At 51.9% G+C, this 21,362-nt stretch overlaps 2 protein-coding genes across 20 annotated transcripts; one reads left to right on the forward strand and one right to left on the reverse strand.

Moving 5' to 3' along the window:
• Positions 1-15,758, reverse strand: Tafa3 (TAFA chemokine like family member 3). 11 transcript variants are annotated; one of them, XM_087634634.1, is made up of 9 exons: positions 9,676-9,823; positions 9,460-9,595; positions 9,177-9,254; positions 8,296-8,346; positions 6,747-6,834; positions 6,521-6,636; positions 5,632-5,781; positions 4,742-4,866; positions 1-3,270 (listed from the first exon to the last, which is right to left on the reverse strand). In XM_087634634.1, exons 6-9 carry the CDS (start codon positions 6,633-6,635, stop codon positions 3,259-3,261), a joined length of 402 nt encoding a protein of 133 aa, XP_087490760.1. In that variant the 5' UTR covers position 6,636; positions 6,747-6,834; positions 8,296-8,346; positions 9,177-9,254; positions 9,460-9,595; positions 9,676-9,823; the 3' UTR covers positions 1-3,258.
• On the forward strand, positions 14,746-20,058 carry Ppm1j (protein phosphatase, Mg2+/Mn2+ dependent, 1J). 9 transcript variants are annotated; one of them, XM_087620091.1, is made up of 11 exons: positions 14,746-14,905; positions 15,109-15,368; positions 16,528-16,642; positions 17,063-17,347; positions 17,582-17,694; positions 17,978-18,062; positions 18,724-18,842; positions 19,020-19,083; positions 19,244-19,351; positions 19,464-19,615; positions 19,741-20,058. In XM_087620091.1, the coding sequence occupies exons 1-11, from the start codon at positions 14,789-14,791 to the stop codon at positions 19,889-19,891; spliced, it is 1,569 nt and encodes a 522-aa protein (XP_087476217.1). In that variant the 5' UTR covers positions 14,746-14,788; the 3' UTR covers positions 19,892-20,058. The 9 variants fall into 9 exon arrangements, 6 of the variants coding, with proteins under 6 accessions (XP_087476217.1, XP_087476238.1, XP_087476227.1 ...); XR_015661444.1 differs by having other exon boundaries at positions 14,766-14,905; positions 18,724-18,906; XR_015661446.1 differs by lacking the exon at positions 19,244-19,351 and having other exon boundaries at positions 14,766-14,905; positions 18,724-18,906.
• The last annotated feature ends 1,304 nt before the right edge of the window (positions 20,059-21,362 follow it).

Here is a 21,362-nt window from a genome sequence, read left to right on the forward strand (position 1 = left end):
CATGTTTCAATAAAACTTTATTTGAAAAAAACCCCAAAACAACAACAAAAAACAAACAAACAAAAACCCCATGTGCTTTAGTTTGCAATCCCCCCCATAGGACATAAAGAACCTGGGGTTATCAAGGCAGCTTCAAGGTTCCTCAAGGTTTCAAATTCTTTTCTGTTGTTGTTGTTGTTGTTGTTGTTGTTGTTGTTGTTGTTGTTGTTGTTGTTGTTGTTTTTCCTCTTTTGACAGGGTCTCTGTTAGGTCGAAACTGGCCTCCATCTTGCCATCCTCCTGCTTGCTTCCTGAGTACCTAGGCTATGGGCATGAACCACCATGCCGGTTTGCCAAGGACTGGCAAAGCTCTGTGTCACCTCCTCCAGAGAGGACAGAGACCAGTTCTCCTTCATGAGGCATCAGCCTTGTTCAGTTTTGCTGTGTGGTTTGACATTCTGAAGTGGTGATGTCCACCCCTCCCCTTCTTCCTTCCTATGTGTCTGTGACCACTGTGTGTTTCCTGTTTTTCTTCCCTCTGCCCCTTGCTCTCACAGTGTTGGGCAAGTCTAGAATGAGACTCACAGTCATGGTTAAAAACCCTGTTCCCCTTCCAAGTTCTCATCTGCTCTGGAGTACAAAGGGATGGACAATAATGGAAAGAACTGTGTGCTGCGTCACTGAGCAAGGACATGCCACCAACAGGCTGTGCAACTTTGGGCAAATTATTTAACCTTTTTGAGCTACCCTCTCCTAGGCTGGCAAATCAGAGAGTTTGGCTAACTGGCTTCTAAACCCCTTTGCAATCCTATAACTCTGATTTTAAGGAGCTGTAGCCTTGGGTTCTTAATCAGGACGTCACTCACAGACTCCAGTGATACTGCCAGGAGGTCAGCAGAAATCAGTCATATGATTTAATAGTTGCCAGCTTTCCTAAGGTCTGCATAGCTGAAGGGTTGGGGTCCCAGCAGACGTCAGAGGATCTGAGATGCTCTTGCCAAGGAGGGAGAAGGAAGACAGACAACTACAGGAACCCCTGTGCTCCAAAAAAACTCCATTTATTTCTAGAATGTTCTTTGCATAGCTACAAAACCTACACAAGTTTGGACTCCGTTGGATACAGAATTTTGGGGAGCTGGAGTTGGGGGCAGGGGGGTCTGGAGCTTTTCTTTGCCAGAGCTTTTTACGTGGTACTTTCCTGGCAATGTACACATGCTCCCTCGGTTCAGAGTTCACCCAGTGAATGCCTGGCTAGGGAGGGAGGGAGGGAGACTGGGGGTCAGAGAAGGTACAGAATCAGGACACTGAGGCAGGTAGGGCTGGAGGAGGCTGGCAGCTCACAGGAGAGCCCCATCTCCATACTCTCCATTCTAACCCAGTTCATGTGGATAGCAAGCCAGGGTGGAGCAGGGGTGCTGACACTGGGGTGACAGTCCAGGAGCGAGTGAATGGAGAGTCCACCTTTCCTTCAGTGTTCTGCCACTGAGCTCTCTGTCACCTACAGAGCCTACCTTCGGGCCTCCAGGAAAGCACACTTTTTCATTGTCTGGCTCTGCTGAAGCTGTAACCTAAATAATTCACTCACCCATCTCTCTCTGAGCATTAGGAGGAAAACAAACCCAGGCCCAGCCCTGCGCTCAGGTTTCCTTGGTACAGAGGGGTGAGCCAGGAGGCTGGGAGGCCATCCCAGGCCTTCAATGTCCCCTGGGAAGGGTGACAAACACCTGAAATGGGCCACAATGTGTTCCCTCCACCCCTAGAGCTAAAGATGACATTGACAATTCTGTAATGTTTTTAAAAACAAAATGGAACAAAAGAACACAACAAAGAATATGTCACGGAGACGTAACATATCCTCCGGCCTCCACTCTTCAGTGTGAAGGAGTCCATGACAGCCGTGGACCTCTCCATGGTGACCCTGGCCTGTGACCTTGCTACAAGCAGACTGACAGAGGCCTGACTTCGAAAGATAACATCACTGTCATCTCATTTAACAAAACCAAAAGCATGCCCTGAGGTGGGGTGACATCAGAGTCTTAGCCAAATGCCTAGAGAAACAGGCAGAGATGGGGCACCGAGACTCCAGTGCAAACTATCACTGATTTGCCTTCTCAGGGACCATCATCCAGGCTGGTCTCTAACATATACCACTTCTTGAGGCCTTGGGAATAAGAGCAAGCCAGCATGCCACCCCCAAGCCATCCAGGAGGCCAGCCCGATTGTGGAGACCTTCAAGGTTGGGCTGTCCTCTGGACTGCCCCTCTGCCCTCTGACAGGTACCTATGTAGGGGGATGGCTGAAGCTCCGGGAAGCAGACAGCCAGAGGTGGGCACCTGCTCACACTGCTTCAGCTGCCACTGGGCTGAGTTCCCTCTGGGCTGTCATGTGGCCTGTTTGGATTTGGGGGACTGAAGTGGTCAAAGTCCCATCTCCCAAAGATCACATTGCTGCCATCCTGCTGCCATTGCTGCAGACAGTGTTTGCTGGTCTCACTGTTTAGATAAAATGTCCATGGAAGGCCTGGGCTGGAATCTCAACAGTCATGTTTTGGAAGCCCAAGCTGTGAGATCTTGGGCAAGCCATCTCATCCTTCTGTGTCTAGGTTTTCTTATCCATTAAAACAGGCAACCAAACGCCTGAAGTTCAGGTAGGGGTTGACTCTGACTGAGGTCCTGTCCATCCCATAGACAGCAAAGGCTGTGAGTGCCACCGTGCCTCGGCAGAGCTGAGCTGAAGAGCTCCTCACCTCTACTTTCTGGCACTGTCCAAAAGAGATCCCATGGGCTCGGCATCAGGAGACAGTGTTTTCCTCTCACATCTTAGCATCTGGCTGGGGTGCAGGTTTGCTGGGAAGGCCAGGATGGGAAGATACTGGTGTGACCTCATGACTTTGTGTCCAGCGATCGGGGGATGGCTGAAGATCTGTGAGAATTTCATCCACCCACCCCACCCGCACTGTACCCACTGCAAGTGACTCAGAAACCATGGCACCAGACACTTTAAAGTATCTGTCATCCACTCCCTAACTTGACAAGGTTTTCCTTAAGGGTAGGTTTGTGTGTTGGCCTTTGTTCATAGGAGAGCAGAGGTCTCTAAGTATGTGGCTGAAGATCAAGCATTTCTGCCTAACAGTGTGGCTAACAGGGCCCTGACAGATTTATGTTACATTTGACAAGGACACGTGTCCGGGTGAGTGAGTCCTCCTATCTGCTGTCTGGTGACCAGAGGCCATTCTTCAGTCCCAAGCTGAGTCAAAGCCTCAGCCTTGACCTCCGAGAGTTACCGTGTGACCTGGAAAGCAAGTGACCAGGTAGAAGAAGGTTTGAGAAAGCACTAGGAAACCAGTCATTGTAGCATGCCAGAGAGCCCCAGCACAGGCAAGTCACCTAGAGGTCGCTGCTGCCATTCTCCTAAAGCCACCAAAGCTGAGCACATGTGGCCTGGTGGTCCATGCTGATGCCAGTCAGCCAAGCCTGTCATTGGCTTCTGAGTCACTACACAAATTGCAAAGGCAGTGATCTGCCTTTTGGGCCTGTAACCATATGGCCAATGTCCCTGACTCTGTGATAGGTCTCACTTTACAAGTCTTAATAAACATTCTCAGAATGGCTGTCCCCCTTCGCTGCCTACAGACAGGCTGTCCTGACTTTTAGTCAGCCAACTGCTCCCCCGCCCCCACTTAAGTTTTGTGTGTACGACTATTGTGCCTACATGGACATTTGTGTATGGACCACATGTGTGTCTGATGCCCAAGGAGACCATAGAGTGTATTGGACCCTTTAGGACCGTGTTATAGGCAGTACTGGGCTGCCATGCAGGTGCTGCAAGTCGAACCTGGGTCTTCTGCAAAAGCAAAAGGTGCTCCTAACCACTGAGCTACCTCTCCAGCCCCCAAGCCTTTTCCTACTGTAGCTCCCTGGTGTTATGTGGTCTATGAAAACCTCCACGTTCCTCAGAACCCTAGAAGTGGTTTTGCATCAGTCTGTTAGCCTGCTTGCTGTGCATGGTGGAGCTGGGGGGGCAGGGACACTGCCTTGGCTTGCAGGGAAATGTCACTCACTCTCACAGATGACAATGGCAATGGCATGCAACTAATTAGCCACTGCGCACATGGAACTGCTAAAGAGTTTGATAAAATTTTAATTACCCCTTGTTTTGTGGGGCAGGCAGCAAGCTGTGATGATAATCTTAGGTGCTATCACTGAGGACACAGCAATCTGACTAGAGGAGGGCAGTCAGGAAGTGCAGAGAGTAGGAGTGGGAGGGGAGGGGAGTGGGTAGGAGAAGTGTAGGTGACAGGGGACAGTCTGTGGTGAGGTGGCAGGCAGAGGGCTTACAGTTTCTGTAATTCAGATAGAAGGATAAATTCCTCCCTGGATGGCCTAGGTAATTTCCTCAGTCTCTACATTCCCCCTTCGTTTGTTTGTTTTTGATTCAGGTATCATGTAGCTCAGGCTAGCCTTGAACTCCCGATCTTGCTCCTGAGTGCTGGGATTACAGATGTGTGCCTCTGTGCCCTGTTCCATTTTGTTTTAAAAGACCTGGTATTTTCTAGGGGTAAACCCATGGGAAGCAAACAGGAGAAAGCCAAGGCAGCCATACCTTCACCAGTAGCAGTACCTAGGAGACTGTCTGGAATGTGTCCTCATGATTCAAGTACCCAACTTATGACACTGCAGTCCTGGCCCTCCAGGACTCGGCCCCTCTGCTACCTCAGGTGAAGGGGGAACAGGACGGGAGGATGAGCCGTCCATCTCAATACCTTGGTGGTTTTGACCTTGTGTCCTCGGCTGCAGCTCCACCCTGACAGGTCCGGGAGCACCTTACACTCCTCCCCCAGCAAGCAGGGCTCCATCTGACACCACCACTTCTGCAGGACGATGGACGCTGTGGGGCAGGAGGCAGGTGTGGCTCTAAGGTCTGGGAGCACAGCACTGGGCACAGCTGGCCTGTGAGTGAGGTTCCCACATGCCGCAGGCTTTGATGGCCACCTTCCCCTTGTCCTCCCCCTACTCTGGGCAGACCAGGAGGCAGCACTGTACTTAGGCTGAGGACTGGGGTCTATCCCAGTCAATTTCATCAAAGTAGGAGGAGGGCATCAAGCTAGGTGGCAGAAGAAACTGAGTCTGGGGCAGCTGTCGTTAGCACCGAGGTAGCATCCTAAGTGCCCTCCTTAGTGTATTTGAGCTAGTCTTCAAGTCACATCCAGGCGTGCACAAGCTGCTGTGTGAGCTACTGAGCACGGCTGTGGCGAGGATCTGGATGCCACGAGAGCGCGACAACACAAGTGTGCACAGAAAGCAAGGAAAGTGGGTGTGCGGTGTCAGGGATCACATGTTCCACACAGAGCAGGTTGATAATAATAGACTTGTGGAAGAGGACCTCCCTAGAAGAGTGTGGGGCCTGAGAAGCTGGTCTGAGGGGATGGGCCAGGTGGCAAGTATGTATGTGACCTGTAACAAGAGCTTTCTTCCTCTGTGGCACAGGCTGGGCCAGGTCTGCCCTCTCCTCCAAGATGACTCCATCACTTGAGACAGATAAGGTAAGCCTTAAGACGGCTCTGAAACTGGATCCTCAGCAGATGGCAAGGCCTAAATGGACTTTCTTATCTCTGCTCTGCCCAGGCTGCCCAGGGCCTGGCCTCTCACTCACCGTCCACACAGGAGGGCTTTGCTCTTGTTGTGCCAGCCACCTGGCCAGAAAGGCAGGAGCATTTGACCGTTTGGGAGCGCTCCTCGATACGGTTGCGGTTACAGCAGCGATGTGCGGCAATCACCTCACAGGTGCCCTGCTTCACTAGGACTGAAAGGGCCAAGTTAAAGGATCAGGAGCCCCAGGCCCCCAGCCCTGCCCTCCTCCCTCCCTCCTACCCTGCTGCAGGTCCTCACTCCCTCCTTGCTCACGAAAAAGTCATTCGAGCTATGCAGCGCTGGAACTGCAACTCAGTGGTAGTGTTCTCTGCTATAGAGGTGAGGTGAAGACTGAGATCATACCTTCACCACACACACACACACACACACACACACACACACACACACACGCACGCACGCACGCACACACAGAGAGAGAGAGAGAGAGAAACAGGAAACTTTCCTGTTACCGCCCCACCCCCCTGAAGCTATGTTCATGACTCTTTGAAAGCTGGAGTTCCACACCAGCCCCCACCTTCCACTTTCTCAGGGTGAGGGCAAGGGCCCCAGAGCTTACAATGCGTGGGGGAGGATCATCCGCTTACAGAGGCTTTAGCCATCCCAGAAGGAAAACCCCAGAATTAGGCCAGGAGACTAGACTTAAGCCTCCACCCGAGAGCCTCACTGCAGAACACCTTCCCCTGGAAGAGATGGTACCAAGGGGTCCTCCCAGGCCTTCTAGACTGGGTAATGGAAGAGGACGGTGTCCTGGGGAATGACTCCAGGAGTCACACCTGCAGGTTTTACTCTGCCCCAGAGATCTACCTGCTTTGTGGGAAGGGCTCGAGTGCCTTCTAGCTCTCCAGACATTCTATAAAACCCCTTCCCTCATCTCACCACCTTCTCCAAACCTGTGGATGTTGGAGGCTGCAAGGAAGCAGAGGCCAGACGTGTCCACAGCCAGGCTAGGCACAGTGCTAGCACCCAGCTGCCTGGGCTCCAGTTGCTGGTGGACCTCTCAGCCATTCTGTGGAGAGAAGTACATACCCCACTTAGCCCAAAACAGATGCTCCCTCTGCACTCAGTTCCTTCTCTATGACGGAAGGTTAGAGGCCCGAGGTTAAGCAGGATGCATACCTTATCTCCAGGCAGCTGTGGTCAGGCACAATGTCACTGTAGGATATGATCACTGATAGCGAAGGATCAAGGAACAGGAAGGGGGAGCCTGTGGAGGAGACGTTTAAGAGATCTGGCAGAGTAAATTAAAGGGCTGTACCCTGAATTGGACAATGACGCTGGCTCCTAGTTTTTAAGCTCTTGACCCAAACACTCCACTTGTGTGCTCTTGGTGATATCCCGGTGCTCTTGCTATTATCCATTTTACAAATAAAGTTCCAAAAGTCTAGATACAACAAGCCATCAGTAGAGGGAGGAGCTGAGTACACTGTGGAGAATCTGAAAAGGCAGTTCCCCCAGATGGCTGCGAACACAGGACAGAACAGAACACAGAGAAAACCAAAGCCATTGAGGAACTTTGTAATGATGTATGCAGTAGACTCTTCTGAGAAACCAGTCTTACAAGAGGGAAAAAAGCAACAAGTGTGTGTGGAGGGCATGGTTCGTACACAGTGAATACGCTGTGCGTATAGGGAGAGGGTGTGTGTGTTACTTAATAAGTATACACCAGCTCAGTTTGCCATTGAGAAAGGAAATTTTTGCTTGGCTAGAAGGTTGTAAGTAGGAAGATGAATTATTCCCCCTACCCCCACCAATTTCTTTCTTTTACATGTTTGAGTTTCAAATTATGGGACTGTATTAGCAGTACAATTCAATCTGAAACACAATTAACATTTTTAAAAGAAAGGAATGAAAGCTTGTTGTTATGGCAAATATATAATCTTGGCACTTCAGAAGCAACAGCACATCGATCGTGGAAGTTTGAGGCCAGCCTGATCTACATAGTGAGTTCCAAGTCTAGCCTGGGCTACATAGGAAGATCCTGTCTCAAATAAACAAACACAAAACACAGAGCTGAGGGGGACAGCTCAGTGAGTAAGAGGACTTTGAGCAAGCATGAGAACACCAACACAGATATGAAAAACTAGACGATGTAAAAAGATGACTGGACTGCTGGACAGCCTAGAGTTAGATTCAGGGAAAGACCCTGACTGAACGGAGTAAGTGACAGAGCAGGACGTCTCTATTAAATAAGCCTTCTCTGGCTTTCATATGGATGCACACACACCACATCATGCACACACATAAAAATAATAAATAAATAAATGGAAGAAACACCCCCTTCCCCTTGATTGGACGTTGAATGTCTTGCCCAAGGTTGACTGTCATGGGACAGGACCCAGAAGTCTGCCCTAGGCCCACATGTTCTCTTCCTCCTTTCTTCTATGAACCAAACAAGGCCTCCAACATCTGTCCCATAGGGTGGGTAAGAACCAGAGGGAAATCAGAAAAATAGAAGCACAAAGAAGCTGAGGGAAACTAGCCACAGAAGGGGACAGGAAGAGCCTCAGGAGGTCACAGGTCCCGGAGGTCAAGGGTTAGCCTGGTCACTGTCCCCAGAAATTGAGAGCACAGTTCTAGGAATATCAGGGGACAAAGAGAAGGCTACATCTGCTCCCTTGGAGGGCTGCCTATCCCCTCGATTCCCATCTCCAAGCATCCCACTTACTGCTTCTGGGTCTTTAGGCCTCTGTCTCTTCACCTGCTGGCCTTATTCCACCTGGAGGCAGCAATGTGGAGGCTGTTCAGAATACAGAGAGGCCAGACCCCTGAAGGAGCTAAAAGAAAGCTTGGAAGAGAGTAGGGCAATGGGCTGAGCAGTAAAGGACTCCAACTTAGGCTGTTCCTGTGGCAAAGGCAGTCGCTGCTGCTCTGGGAATCTGTCCCTCCTCCCCGAGACTACAGAGACCTGTGGGGGCAGTGATGGTGAGAAGAGTAGCTGGGCTTTCTTTTTCCAGGGGTGAAGCAGGGGTGGGAGGGTCTAAGAATCAGTGCAGTCATCTTTCTGGCCTGGGACAGAGCTAGGTCAGGGAGAGTACAGAATCTGCCAGCTTAGTCCCAGAAGAGCCCCCTGGGGAAGAATTCTCAGGTCTCCAAGTTCTCTCTGTCTCCAACTCTCACCAACCCATCCTGAGCCTTGCTTCCTGGACTCTTCTGCAACTGGCTTAATTCTGCTGCTGTCCCTCAGTTCTACTCCAGAAGGCTAGCCTAGCAGTGCAACAGGTCTCTGCTTCCCTGCACAGCCCCCAAGAGCTTCTCCATTCTCTGTCAAAGTCCTTTCCTCATTCACTCTCCAGTGAGAAGTAAAACTAAAACACACAAGCGGGTGATCTCAGGCGGGGAGGTAGAGAGGGGAATGCAGGTGGGGGTAGAGGGGTGGTGCCTACCCCTGGGTAAGGGTGTGTCCCCAACCTTCTAGATGTGCTTCCTTTCCCATGGGTCTCCTTTCCAAGGCTGTGTCAGGAGCCCTTATTTTGGCCATCGCAAATGTTACTTGTCCTTCTCTATCCTGTTTCTGGTTGAGTTCTAATAGTATCTGATCCAACTCACGCATTTCTCCTAGATACGCCAATGCTCAAAGAACCTGGGGAAGATGGGAGACTTGGGATCTCTGACATTCCATTCATTCTAAAAATACAAGAGAAGGAAGTTTCTGGGATATGTTCGGCCGCATCCATCAGTTTCCTTGGGCTGTTTCCCCAGTTCTCAATTCAGGCTAAGGTGAGGCTGGGAGAGCAGCTTCCATACCAACAAGAGGTCAACAAGAACCTTTGATCTTGTTTGTGCTTACTTCTGTTCCCCTCCAGCATCTATTCTTACTCCTGGTACCCACCTGTTCCACATCAGTGGCCCTGCTTCAACCGTCTGGCCTGAGGTCCTCGCTGCTTCTGAGCTTGGCATCTAGACTCCCAAAAGCGGGATCTCCGCGGGAGTGGCCAGCTTAGATGTTGTCTGGTTTCGAGCTCTTCCTGCGATAGATCGTCACTAAGTTGTTGCGCCCAAGGAGAGCAGGGGCTCTGGCTAAGCTGGAGTCCCCGACTTGGAGCACCTGGATGCTCTGGGCCAGAAAGCAGCAGTTCTGCGGTGCCAGGCTGGGTCCTCCCGAGCTTTTCGTCTGCAGGTTGTGGAGCGCGCAGTCGCTACACTGGGAGTCGTTCCTGCGGCTCCAGCCCTTGCGGGCACCGCCGCCTTCTTCCAGACATCAGACAGCATGGGGGCGCTCTGAGGGAACCTAGGCACAGCTGGTCCGCAGCGGCCTCTTGTGGCACAGGGCGAGTCAGGAACAGAAGCCCACCGACTCTGCTTTCGTGGACAGTTCCTTGGGCAAAACACATCAATTAGAGCAGATCACTAAAACGTCCAGGAATGTGGCCCCTAGTCCAGTGGTTCAGGTAGGAAGGTGGTATTCTGGGTGGTGGTGGGTCGTTGGAGCTAGGAGTAGTATTCACCTAGACCAGCAGTAGGCTGTTATTTAAATGGGAGCTCATTAAATCTTAATTCAGTTCTTCAGACCACAGTGATTCACACCTATAATCCCAGAACTTGGGAGACGAGGCAGGCGATAAGTGTGAGACCCTATCTAAAACAAACAAACAAACAAACATACATACATACATACATACATACATACATACATACATACATATATACAAACATACATACATACAATAAAACCCAGCCCAAACCAAACAACCCCTAAACCCAATCAAAGAAAAGCACAGTAGGGGTCAGGGATAGGAAGGTAGGAAGTTGCCCGAAAGTTTGGTCTATATGGTTTACACAAGGTTCTAGACCAGCTAGGGCTACTTAGGCAGACTATATCTTTTTTTTTTTTTTTTTTTCGGAGCTGGGGACCGAACCCAGGGCCTTGCGCTTGCTAGGCAAGTGCTCTACCACTGAGCTAAATCGCCAACCCCAGGCAGACTATATCTTAAAAGGAAAGAAAGAGGAAAGGAGGTGGTGTGTGTGTGTGTGTGTGTGTGTGTGTGTGTGCGCGCGCGTGTGTGTGTCTGTGTGTGAGTGTGTGTGTGTGTGTGTCTGTGTGTGTGTGTCTATGTGTGGGTGTGTGTGTGTCTGTGTGTGTGTGTATCCAGTTCTTTGTTAGTACAGTCAATTGTTATTTAAGGTGCTTCCCAGGCACCGGAAGTGACCAGTGTATTGGGAGATTCTCAAGTTGCACAGTTTTTTGTTTTGTTTTCACCACAGTGGCTCCAAATTGACACCCAGGAGGACTGACACCCAGGAGGACTGACACCCAGGAGGGCTGACACCCAGGAGGGCTGACACCCAGGAGGGCTGACACCCAGGAGGACTGACACCCAGGAGGGCTGACACCCAGGAGGGCTGACACCCAGGAGGGCTGACACCCAGGAGGACTGACACCCAGGAGGGCTGACACCCAGGAGGACTGACACCGACACCCAGGAGGGCTGACACCCAGGAGGACTGACACCCAGGAGGACTGACACCCAGGAGGGCTGACACCCAGGAGGGCTGACACCCAGGAGGGCTGACACCCAGGAGGACTGACACCCAGGAGGACTGACACCCAGGAGGACTGACACCCAGGAGGGCTGACACCCAGGAGGACTGACACCCAGGAGGGCTGACACCCAGGAGGGCTGACACCCAGGAGGGCTGACACCCAGGAGGGCTGACACCCAGGAGGACTGACACCCAGGAGGACTGACACCCAGGAGGGCTGACACCCAGGAGGACTGACACCCAGGAGGGCTGACACCCAGGAGGGCTGACACCCAGGAGGACTGACACCCAGGAGGGCTGACACCCAGGAGGGCTGACACCCAGGAGGACTGACACCCAGGAGGGCTGACACCCAGGAGGACTGACACCCAGGAGGGCTGACACCCAGGAGGACTGACACCCAGGAGGGCTGACACCCAGGAGGGCTGACACCCAGGAGGGCTGACACCCAGGAGGACTGACACCCAGGAGGGCTGACACCCAGGAGGACTGACACCCAGGAGGACTGACACCCAGGAGGGCTGACACCCAGGAGGACTGACACCCAGGAGGACTGACACCCAGGAGGGCTGACACCCAGGAGGGCTGACACCCAGGAGGGCTGACACCCAGGAGGGCTGACACCCAGGAGGGCTGACACCCAGGAGGGCTGACACCCAGGAGGACTGACACCCAGGAGGGCTGACACCCAGGAGGGCTGACACCCAGGAGGACTGACACCCAGGAGGGCTGACACCCAGGAGGACTGACACCCAGGAGGGCTGACACCCAGGAGGACTGACACCCAGGAGGGCTGACACCCAGGAGGGCTGACACCCAGGAGGGCTGACACCCAGGAGGACTGACACCCAGGAGGGCTGACACCCAGGAGGACTGACACCCAGGAGGACTGACACCCAGGAGGGCTGACACCCAGGAGGACTGACACCCAGGAGGACTGACACCCAGGAGGGCTGACACCCAGGAGGGCTGACACCCAGGAGGACTGACACCCAGGAGGGTTAGTAAATACTTCCAGCATAGACATGCTGCCCTCCTACTTGGGAGGACTAAGGGCAGTACCAGGGTGGGGAACCAGGCTGGAGGGCTTCAAGAAGCTGGTGAATGGCCCAGTGGGTGATGGGTATGATTCTCAGCAATCTTGGAAACAAAATCTGGGGTTCCCAGTATCTTCATCAGGAAGAGGGTCAACAGTCCCAACTACAAAAATATGACAGGTTCGTGTTTTGGATTCACTGAACGCTTGAGGGTAGAAGTGTGTTGTGAATCTGCCTCTTCACAGGAGAGGTGTTTGCTCCTGTTAGAGTAAACAAGCTTTGGGGACTTGATAGTGTGGGAGAAACAAAGAAGGAGCCTTGTTCCGGGTCCTGAGCATATAGCCTAGGACAAGGGGTGGGGACCTTCCCTCCCTTTCTCTCTCTCCCTCTCTCTGGATCTCTCTTTCCAGGGTGCTGAGATTTGAGCTCAGGTCATCAGACAGTAAGCACTTTTGCCTACTAAACCATTCCCCCTTCCCCTTTAAGATAAAGTCTCATTATGTGGCCCTGGCTAGCCTGGAATTTACTATGTAGCTAGTACTTAGTACTAGTTACTAACTTCTGATCATCCTGTCTCTACCTCTGCCTCCTGGGATTACAGATGTATGCCACTGTGTTTATTCTGAGAATGCCCTGCTCCTTTCCCCTCCCCAACCCCTCCCTGTTCTTTGTAATGGAGGAGTGTCATTCAGCTTCCAGCCAGGGACACATCTCATAAATGTGCTTTTCTGGCCTCCTTCCCTCTTGCTCTTCCCTCTCAGCCTTAGGGAGAGGTCTTTTGACCAGGTGTGGGAATGACCGGAGAGGTCTGACGGTCTAAGAATAGGAGAGGGGTTCAAAGCATAAGAACCCTGGAGTTTGGTTATGGACAGGAGCCAGAGTGGTTCCAGAGTCCAGGGGAGCAGCTGGGATCACTGTCCATTAACTGGTACTGGAGTCCAGGGGTCACTAGATCCTAGGTTTGTGGCCCATCTTTGCAGTCACACCATGGATGCTGTGAAGAGCCCGGAAGCTGGGTGACACGGAAAGGTGATAAGTAAACTGACCCAGAAACACTGAATAATAAAACGAAAGGTTATTTTTTCCTCCGGTCTTTGGCTTCCCACTGACACTGTGTCATTTATCAGACAGTTGGCATCAATTTCTCTCAGACAGGAAGAAAACACTCATAGTGGCAGGATATATGTTCTTTGTCCCTGGCTGCCTCTACTGCTCTCTTTGAGTCTGACTTTTACCAGTCCACCCTGGTGGTTTCATTTTTCTGTCCTGAACTTCACCCGCCTCACCTCCTCCCCCATACTCAGACGACTTAGTTACAGTGAGTCTGTGTACTTTGAATGACCACTGTGGAATTTTTATTTAGAAATGGCCAAGAAAGGAGGCACAGGTTATTAACCCAGGATATAACCAGGAATCACCCAGCTGAGGGCCTTGATGTAGAGTCTCTGTTAAGAACAGGGAGTCGCTGATTCCCTCAAAGAAGGGTCTTGACTTCTGTTAAACTGTGTGTTGGAGATCGATGAGAGAGCCCAAGTATAAGCACAGAAATCTTTCTGACTCGGGACAGCAATCCTTCCCTAGAGAAGAGAGAAAAACAGCCCATCTGTGCTGGGTCCAAATAGTGGGCTTTCCTGCGACCCAGACAAGCTTTTCGCCTGGCCTTTGCCTCCCCCTGGCGGTAGCGAGAACTCGCTCAGCATCCCTTTTCTGCTTGCAACCTCAGAGGGTGGGAATTTAAGAGTCCCACTCTCTTCTGCGCCTTTTTCCTAATCCAGAGAAACCAGTATCTGTAACAGGTTCTGAAATGGATATGAATCTCCAGTGGCTGCGTGAATCTTAGGCAAGTCTAGTAAAAGAACAGGAGACGGGGTTGGGGATTTAACTCAGTGGTAGAGCGCTTACCTAGCAAGCGCAAGGCCCTGGGTTCGGTCCCCAGCTCCGGAAAAAAAAAAAAAAAAAAAAAAAAAAAAAGAACAGGAGACGGGCTGGAGAGATGGCTCAGTGGCTCTGCTCTCCCAGAGGTCCTGAGTTTAAATCCCAGCAACCACATGGTGGCTCACAACCATGTGTGATGAGATGCCCTCTTCTGGTGTGTCTAAAGACAGCTACAGTGTACTTATATATAATAAATCTAAAAAAAGAACAAAACAGGAGACTGTCTACTCCTACTTCATCTGTAAAATGGGTGTAGCTCGCCTTGCGTCGTCATTGGTGTAGTGACCTAATGACTAGAACGTGCCTTATAGAGAGTCCAGTCCTTCAGTATTTATTTATTATGTCGTTAGCTTTACTAACTTGGCCAGCAGAAGTCTAAATATGGGGGAACGGTTCAGAGAAAGTGGGATGGAAATGACAGTTCTCTGGAATGAGAAGATGATCTTTAAAGAGAATAGTGCCTTCAGGTGCCTGGTAGTCGGCTGCGGGCCTAGTTAGCACAGCGACTCCCACCAGCTCTCTCTGCTCTCGATTCTGTAGCCCTAACCCGAAGTGTTGTCACACCAAGTCCTTCACACCCAAGAGGAAGTTTTGCTCTGAAGTCATCAGTTCCATTACTCCCCATGCTGGCTGGCCCTCCCCGAACCAAGCGCGAGGAGGCTGCCTCGTCATAATGGGCAAATTCTAGCGGATTAAATCCAGCGGATGTCTAACCTACAGCACGACTTAAATGCTTCCTTTGTTCCGCTTCCTTCCTACAAAAGACCCTTTCCCTCTGACACTCTGGCGGGACAAAGCAGGGATGCGGAGAAGAGGCAAAGAGTGGGTGGGGCGGTTCCCGGGTGGCTTAGAGCCTGGGGAAGCTTGTCAAGGACCAAGAGCGAGCACCGCCCACCTGGCGCCCTAGGGGCGGGGCCTCTCCGGGGGCGGGCCCACGGCCGAGGGCGGGGCACGGAGGCAGCATGCTAAACCGGGTGCGCTCGGCCGTGGCGCACCTGGTGAGCTCCAGTGGCACTTCTTCCCAGCGCTCCAAGTCTCCAGATCTGCCCAAAGCTATCTCACCGCCTCCGGGAGCCCTAGAGACACCTAAGAGCCCCGGGACGAAGTCTGGGAACGAGATCCCCGCGCCCCAGAAGACCGCGGAGACTCCAGTGAGCTTCTCTCGACCCACCTTTCTGCAGCTGAGCCCCGGGGGCCTGCGACGCGCCGACGACCACGTAGGCCGGGCTGTGCAAAGCCCTCCGGACACCGGTCGCCGCCTGCCTTGGAGCACAGGCTATGCCGAGTGAGCGCCCCCGGGGCTCCCAGACGAGGATAGGACTTCCATTCTCCCAGGAGACTCATCCCGGCTGCTGGGATGCGTCCCCTGCCGCACGACGCTCCGGGAACCATCCCAGGAACCTGCACCCCTCCCAGCCATACCCCGGACGGGGTGCAACCTCCACAACCCTCTTCAGGACCTTACCCATCCTCCCCCTCGCCGGCTCAAGACAGTTCTCTCCCCAGGGAGGGCGCAGGGAACACCGCCGAGGATGAGTTGGCGGGTTCCCAGTCGCGGCCCGCTGTTCACAGGCTAAGGGAGGGGAAGTTTGAGAAGGTTTGCCAGGGAGATCGCGAGTGGAAAGACTCGCTCACCCGCTTCCTGGCCCCAGCGCCCCAGTTCCCTGTCCTTCTTACCGGTCCCCTCCCCCTCCATACCCAGAAATAGCCCGCGACACCAGAAGGCCTGGCTTCCCGGGCGGGGGAGGGGTCCGCCCGTAGAGCGCGACGGTTCCCTTTGGTTGTGGGTCTGTAGACAGATTGGTACTGGTAGGGCACAGCCCAAGAGGCAGCGTGCTCTCAGAACCTGTATATTTAAAAATCATCTTTGGGGAAAGCCAAGCTAAGCCACTAGGGAGGTGGGGTCACTGAGGGGTTTGTAGCTGAGAGGTTCCTGCCCAGTCCGGATGGGTCTACAGACCTTATTTGGGCCGGAGCACTTCCCCACTCTAAGAAAGACTGGAACTTTCACTAGGTCGTTTTAGGATGAGGGTGAATGTGCCCATGAAGGTGAACGTGCCCATGAATCACTGTCTGAGCTGGTTGAGATTGGAGGTGGGAATGTAGAATTTTGAGTGGCAGGGGAGTAAAACTTAATGTCCCTGTCTGGTCACACACCCTCAGCACCACCTTCCAGAAAGCCTCCTTTGCCAAGGATGGAGGAACGGAGGCAGGCAGTTACTGTTGCCGGCCTTTCTATGAGGCTGTACATTCTGCCACCAGACAGTACTTCTTGCTGGCCCTGCCTTCTCCTCTTCCCTCTGGCTTGGAGCCCAGGCAGCTGTGACCTTTTTCAGCTTGGCCAGCAAGCAGGAGAGGATGTGTGTGTGTGAGAGTCTAAGGTAGGGGTTATTCCAGGACCTAATCTGGTGTCTAACCTGGTGTGGGACACTCTGGCCTGGCAGGGTCATCAATGCTGGCAAGAGCAGGCACAATGAGGACCAGGCTTGCTGTGAGGTCGTGTATGTGGAAAGCCGGAGGAGCATTACAGGGGTCTCCAGGGAGCCTAGCCATAACCAGGTAATACTTCATTCCCTTTCCTGACCTCCAGGGATGTGGTGACACTTCTCCCCAGGGGTTTCAGGCATCTGTCCTAAATTGGAGAAGTGTAGGGGTTCTCCCTCTGCCACAGAAGCCTTAAGTGGCTTCAATTCCATTAGTTCTGGTAGGGAAGTTTTACTACTCCATTATATGTGGATGCTCGTGTATTTATGGGTGGTTTAGCTGATCAGTACTGATCTTTGCATTCTTCACATTTTGAGCTTGGCTCCTCTTTCTCTTGACACAGCGAGCTGTGCATGAATAAATGAGTAAATCTAAGTTGCCTTAATATCGCACTCAGACCTCCCGTGTGATGTTTATATGGTTGTCCACAGGCTTGTTCCGCCCTGTCACCCTCCACCCTCCATCCCTATTGACTTTCAACTTTTTTTTCACCAGGGATTCAGCTTCTACTACTGGGGCCTGTTTGATGGGCACGCAGGTGGTGGAGCAGCTGAAATGGCTTCCCGGCTCCTGCATCGCCACATCCGGGAACAGCTAAAGGATCTAGTAGAAATACTTCAGGACCCCTTGCCACCCCCGCTCTGTCTCCCATCCACTCCAGGAACCCCAGGAGTCTCTAGCCCTTCACAGTTGGTTAGCCCTCAGTCCTGGTCCCCACAGAAGGAAGTGACCCATGACAGCCTGGTAGTAGGGGCCATTGAGAACGCTTTCCAGCTCATGGTGAGTGGGTGGCTTGTGCCAAAAATGTGCTAAGTAGGCACTCTGGGCACATCTTCGAGGTGGAGGTGGGTGGGTGAACCCCAGAATCCACACTGCCTTTGAGAACCTGAGCAGAACTTGGTCCTGTTACCCAATGTGGCTCTCTTCCACTCTGGTCTGAAGAGGTGCGGAGTGGGGCAGGTGACCATGACTTGCAGGTTTTTCTGTGTCCTTTGACCCTTCCTCACCTGGCAGGATGAGCAGATGGCTCGGGAGCGGCGTGGCCACCTAGTGGAAGGGGGCTGCTGTGCACTGGTTGTGGTATACCTGCTAGGCAAGATGTATGTGGCTAATGCAGGTGACAGCAGGTGAGTGGGAAGAGGGCTTTGAGAGTGGTCGTATCAGGGGTGACAGTCCCCAGGATGAGAGATGCAGGGTGAGGGGGTGGTGGGCTAAGTATTAAAGACTGGAGTGAAGAAAGAAAGGCTAAAGAAAGGCTCGGCATACCCACAAGGGACGGAGAGATGAGGACCCAGGCAAGGAATCATCAGGTTCATTATGGGGAGGGCCTAGTCCCCCTGCATGGAATTCTCCACTCTGTATGAATTTCTCCGAGAAAGCCAGGTCCAAATCTTTTCTGTCTCTGGGCAGGGCCATCATTGTCCGGAATGGTGAAATCATTCCAATGTCCCGGGAGTTCACACCAGAGACAGAGCGTCAGCGTCTTCAGCTGCTTGTAAGGAGAGGCTAAAGTCCCTATCCCCAGTCTTTCCTCTCAGAGCTTCCCACTGGGAGCTTCCTGGGAAGGTGCTGTGGGGACAGTGGGGTGCTGGGTGAGCTGGAGAGCTGATGTAGCAGGAAGGAACCTGGGCTCTCTTTGTAGCCCCAGGAAGGAAGTATCATTAGAAGTGGGGGTGGGGGCTGGAGAAATGGCTCAGTGGTTAAGAGCACCGACTGCTCTTCCAGAGGTCCTGAGTTCAAGTCCCAGCAACCACATGGTGGCTCACAACCATCTGTAATGAGATCTGATGCCCTCCTCTGGTGTGTCTGAAGACAGCTACAGTGTACTTACATATAATAAATGAATAAAATCTTTAAAAAAAAAAAAAAAAAAGAAGTGGGGGTGAAAATAACAAAGGCCCAAAGCAAGGGCGTTACTTTAGTTCTTCCTCCAGTGTGGTCTCTCTATCCGGCTTACCTGGGGATGAATCATACCTCTGACAAGTCCCTTTCTCAGTGGTTTGTGAGGGATGAACAGGTTCATTCATGTTATATTAGAGGAGTGTGTGGCCTGCAGTAAACTTTAAGGATATGTTATAATTTAACAGCTATATATTGTGTCAGGGTGTGATACGAAGGAAATGGACTCTCTCCTGTTTGGCCCTTCCCAACCTCAGGGCTTTCTGAAACCAGAACTGCTGGGCAGTGAGTTCACCCACCTTGAGTTTCCCCGAAGAGTTCAGCCCAAGGAACTAGGGCAGAGGATGCTGTACAGGGACCAGAATATGACTGGCTGGTAACTTCCCTCAGAGCTGGGGCCGTTCCCATGGCAAAGCAACCAGTCCTTCACCAGCAGTAAGGTGGAAGCTGGAGCTGGGTTAGGCTGGAGTGGAAGGGTTTGTGTGGGGGTTGTGGTTCCTAGGGGTAGGAGCTTTGCCACCTGGGTGATGCCTCCTCTACTCTCCCTCCTCAGGGCCTACAAAAAGATTGAGTTGGAGGATCTCAGGTTTCCTCTGGTCTGTGGAGAGGGCAAAAAGGTAAAACCCTGAGTAGAGTGGGAGAGGGCAGGGAGACTCATATCAGCTTGTCCAGGGAGGTGGAGCTTTCACCAAACAGTAGGTGTGGGAGGAGTCTATGGTTTCAGGGAGTCTAAGAGAGGAGCTAAATAGCAGCATTTTTTTTCCCTCATTTTCTCAGGCCCGGGTAATGGCTACCATTGGGGTGACACGGGGCTTGGGAGACCACAACCTTAAGGTCTGCAGTTCTACTCTGCCCATCAAGCCTTTCCTCTCCTGCTTTCCTGAAGTGAGCACTCCTTCTTTCCTTTAGGAGGCTCTGACTGGCTTTTACCCAGGGCCCTTTTATCTCCAACCTCCCTTCCTCCTTAACACCTCAGTCCTCTTTCTCTGCCTACCAGGTACGAGTGTATGATCTGACACAGTATGAGCACTGTCCAGATGATGTGCTGGTCCTGGGAACAGATGGCTTATGGGATGTGACCAATGACTCTGAGGTAGCTGCCACTGTGGACAGGGTGCTGTCAACCTATGAGCCCAATGATCCCAGCAGGTAGGGGGTAGTCCTGGTGAAGGAAGGGGCAAAGGGAAACAAAGCTCGGAGCCCCAGTACGGGCCAGTGTATCTGTCTTCTTGTATACGTATTGGTACATGAATATACACATGTACTCCTGGCAGGTATACAGCTCTGGCCCAAGCTCTGGTCCTGGGGGCCCGGGGAATCCCCCGGGACCGTGGCTGGCGTCTCCCAAACAACAAGCTGGGTTCCGGGGATGACATCTCGGTCTTCGTTATCCCCCTGGGAGGGCCAGGCAGCAGTTACTCCTGATGGGCTCAGCCCCAGCCCTCTCACTGCCACCCCAGCATCTCCATTACCACTCTCCTCCAGCCCAAACATGGAAGTTGTGCCCCTGACTCTCAAGTGGCCATTTGACACAGGGATGCCCACTAGTTCCAAAATTACAACAACTGTCAAATAAAGCAGATGGACAAGCATGTGTGTTGTTATTTGCTTTGACCAGAGCGTGAAAAGTGGGCATTGGAAAAAACACCAAAACCTTCCTAAAAATGTGGCTTGCCCAGATTCTTCTATCCTCCTTTCCCACTCCACATACTTGCCACGAGTGACCCCATCTGTGGCTTCTTCCACCTGTCTGTCAAGCCTGGGTGTCTAGCCCAAACCTTTGCTGAGCTTTGAGCCCACACATGCCAGCTACCTCCCAGCCATCTCCTCCAGTGTGTGCTTCCAGTCCACACACCTTAGACTGAATTCACAGTTTCCTCCATAAATAATTCTCCTGCTTCATCCTTTCAGTGGGCACCATGGCTGCTCGAAGTTAGTAATCCAGTTAGTGATCACACCCGGCTTATGTATCTTCCCAAGTCTCAGCTACTTCAGTCATGCAGTCCAGGAAATAGTTCAGGAGCTCAGCTGTCTATTGGATAGTATATACAATGTTGCCAAGCTGTGTCCTAGGCTGTACATCTCGGTTTGTGTAAGTACGCTGATTGCTATTCACACAATGGTGAAATTCCCTAGCAACGATCGTCATATAACATTTTTATTGAGGGGTGTGTGGCTATACTGTTTATTTATAAGATCTTTCATATTTACCTTTCTGTCTGCCTTCCTCATCACCACATTAGCTCTTCATTATGCCAACTTCCTAACTTCATGGTTCATTGTCCTGCCTGGAACAGAACTAAGGTTAAAGTCCGGAGCATGGCATCCAAGAACCTTTATTTTTTATTTTTTTTTCTTGGTTCTTTTTTTTCGGAGCTGGGGACCGAACCCAGGGCCTTGCGCTTCCTAGGCAAGCGCTCTACCACTGAGCTAAATCCCCAACCCCCCAAGAACCTTTATAATGTGATCCAGCTAGTGTTTCTTTCTCTAGCGTTACCACCTTCCTGCCTCCAGACTCTGGCTTATCACAGCTCCAACTTACTTTACATCCTGCACTACCTTTTCTTGACTATTTCATTTGTTCTCCAGGGCTGAGTGTCCTACAGCCCCTGGATGCTGCCAAGCTACTTACCTCCAGGATTATAACTGTCTATAGGAGGAGCCAATGGGAAGTCGCTATTAAGAACAGGGACTCTATTTTTTTTTAATTTATTTCTAATTTCCTGTGCATTGGTGTTTTGCCTGCATGTGTGTCTGTATGAGGGTGTTGGAATTGGAGTTATAGACAATTGTGAGCTTCCAAGTGGGTGCTGGGAATTGAACTGAGGCCCTCTGGAAGGGCAGTGCTTTTAACCACGACCATGAGCAATCTCTCCAGCCTCAAGAGCAGGGACTC

The sequence above is a fragment of the Rattus norvegicus genome, chromosome 2 (assembly GCF_021556685.1).
Source record: "Rattus norvegicus strain SHRSP/BbbUtx chromosome 2, alternate assembly SHRSP_T2T, whole genome shotgun sequence".
NCBI classification, from domain to species: domain Eukaryota; kingdom Metazoa; phylum Chordata; class Mammalia; order Rodentia; family Muridae; genus Rattus; species Rattus norvegicus.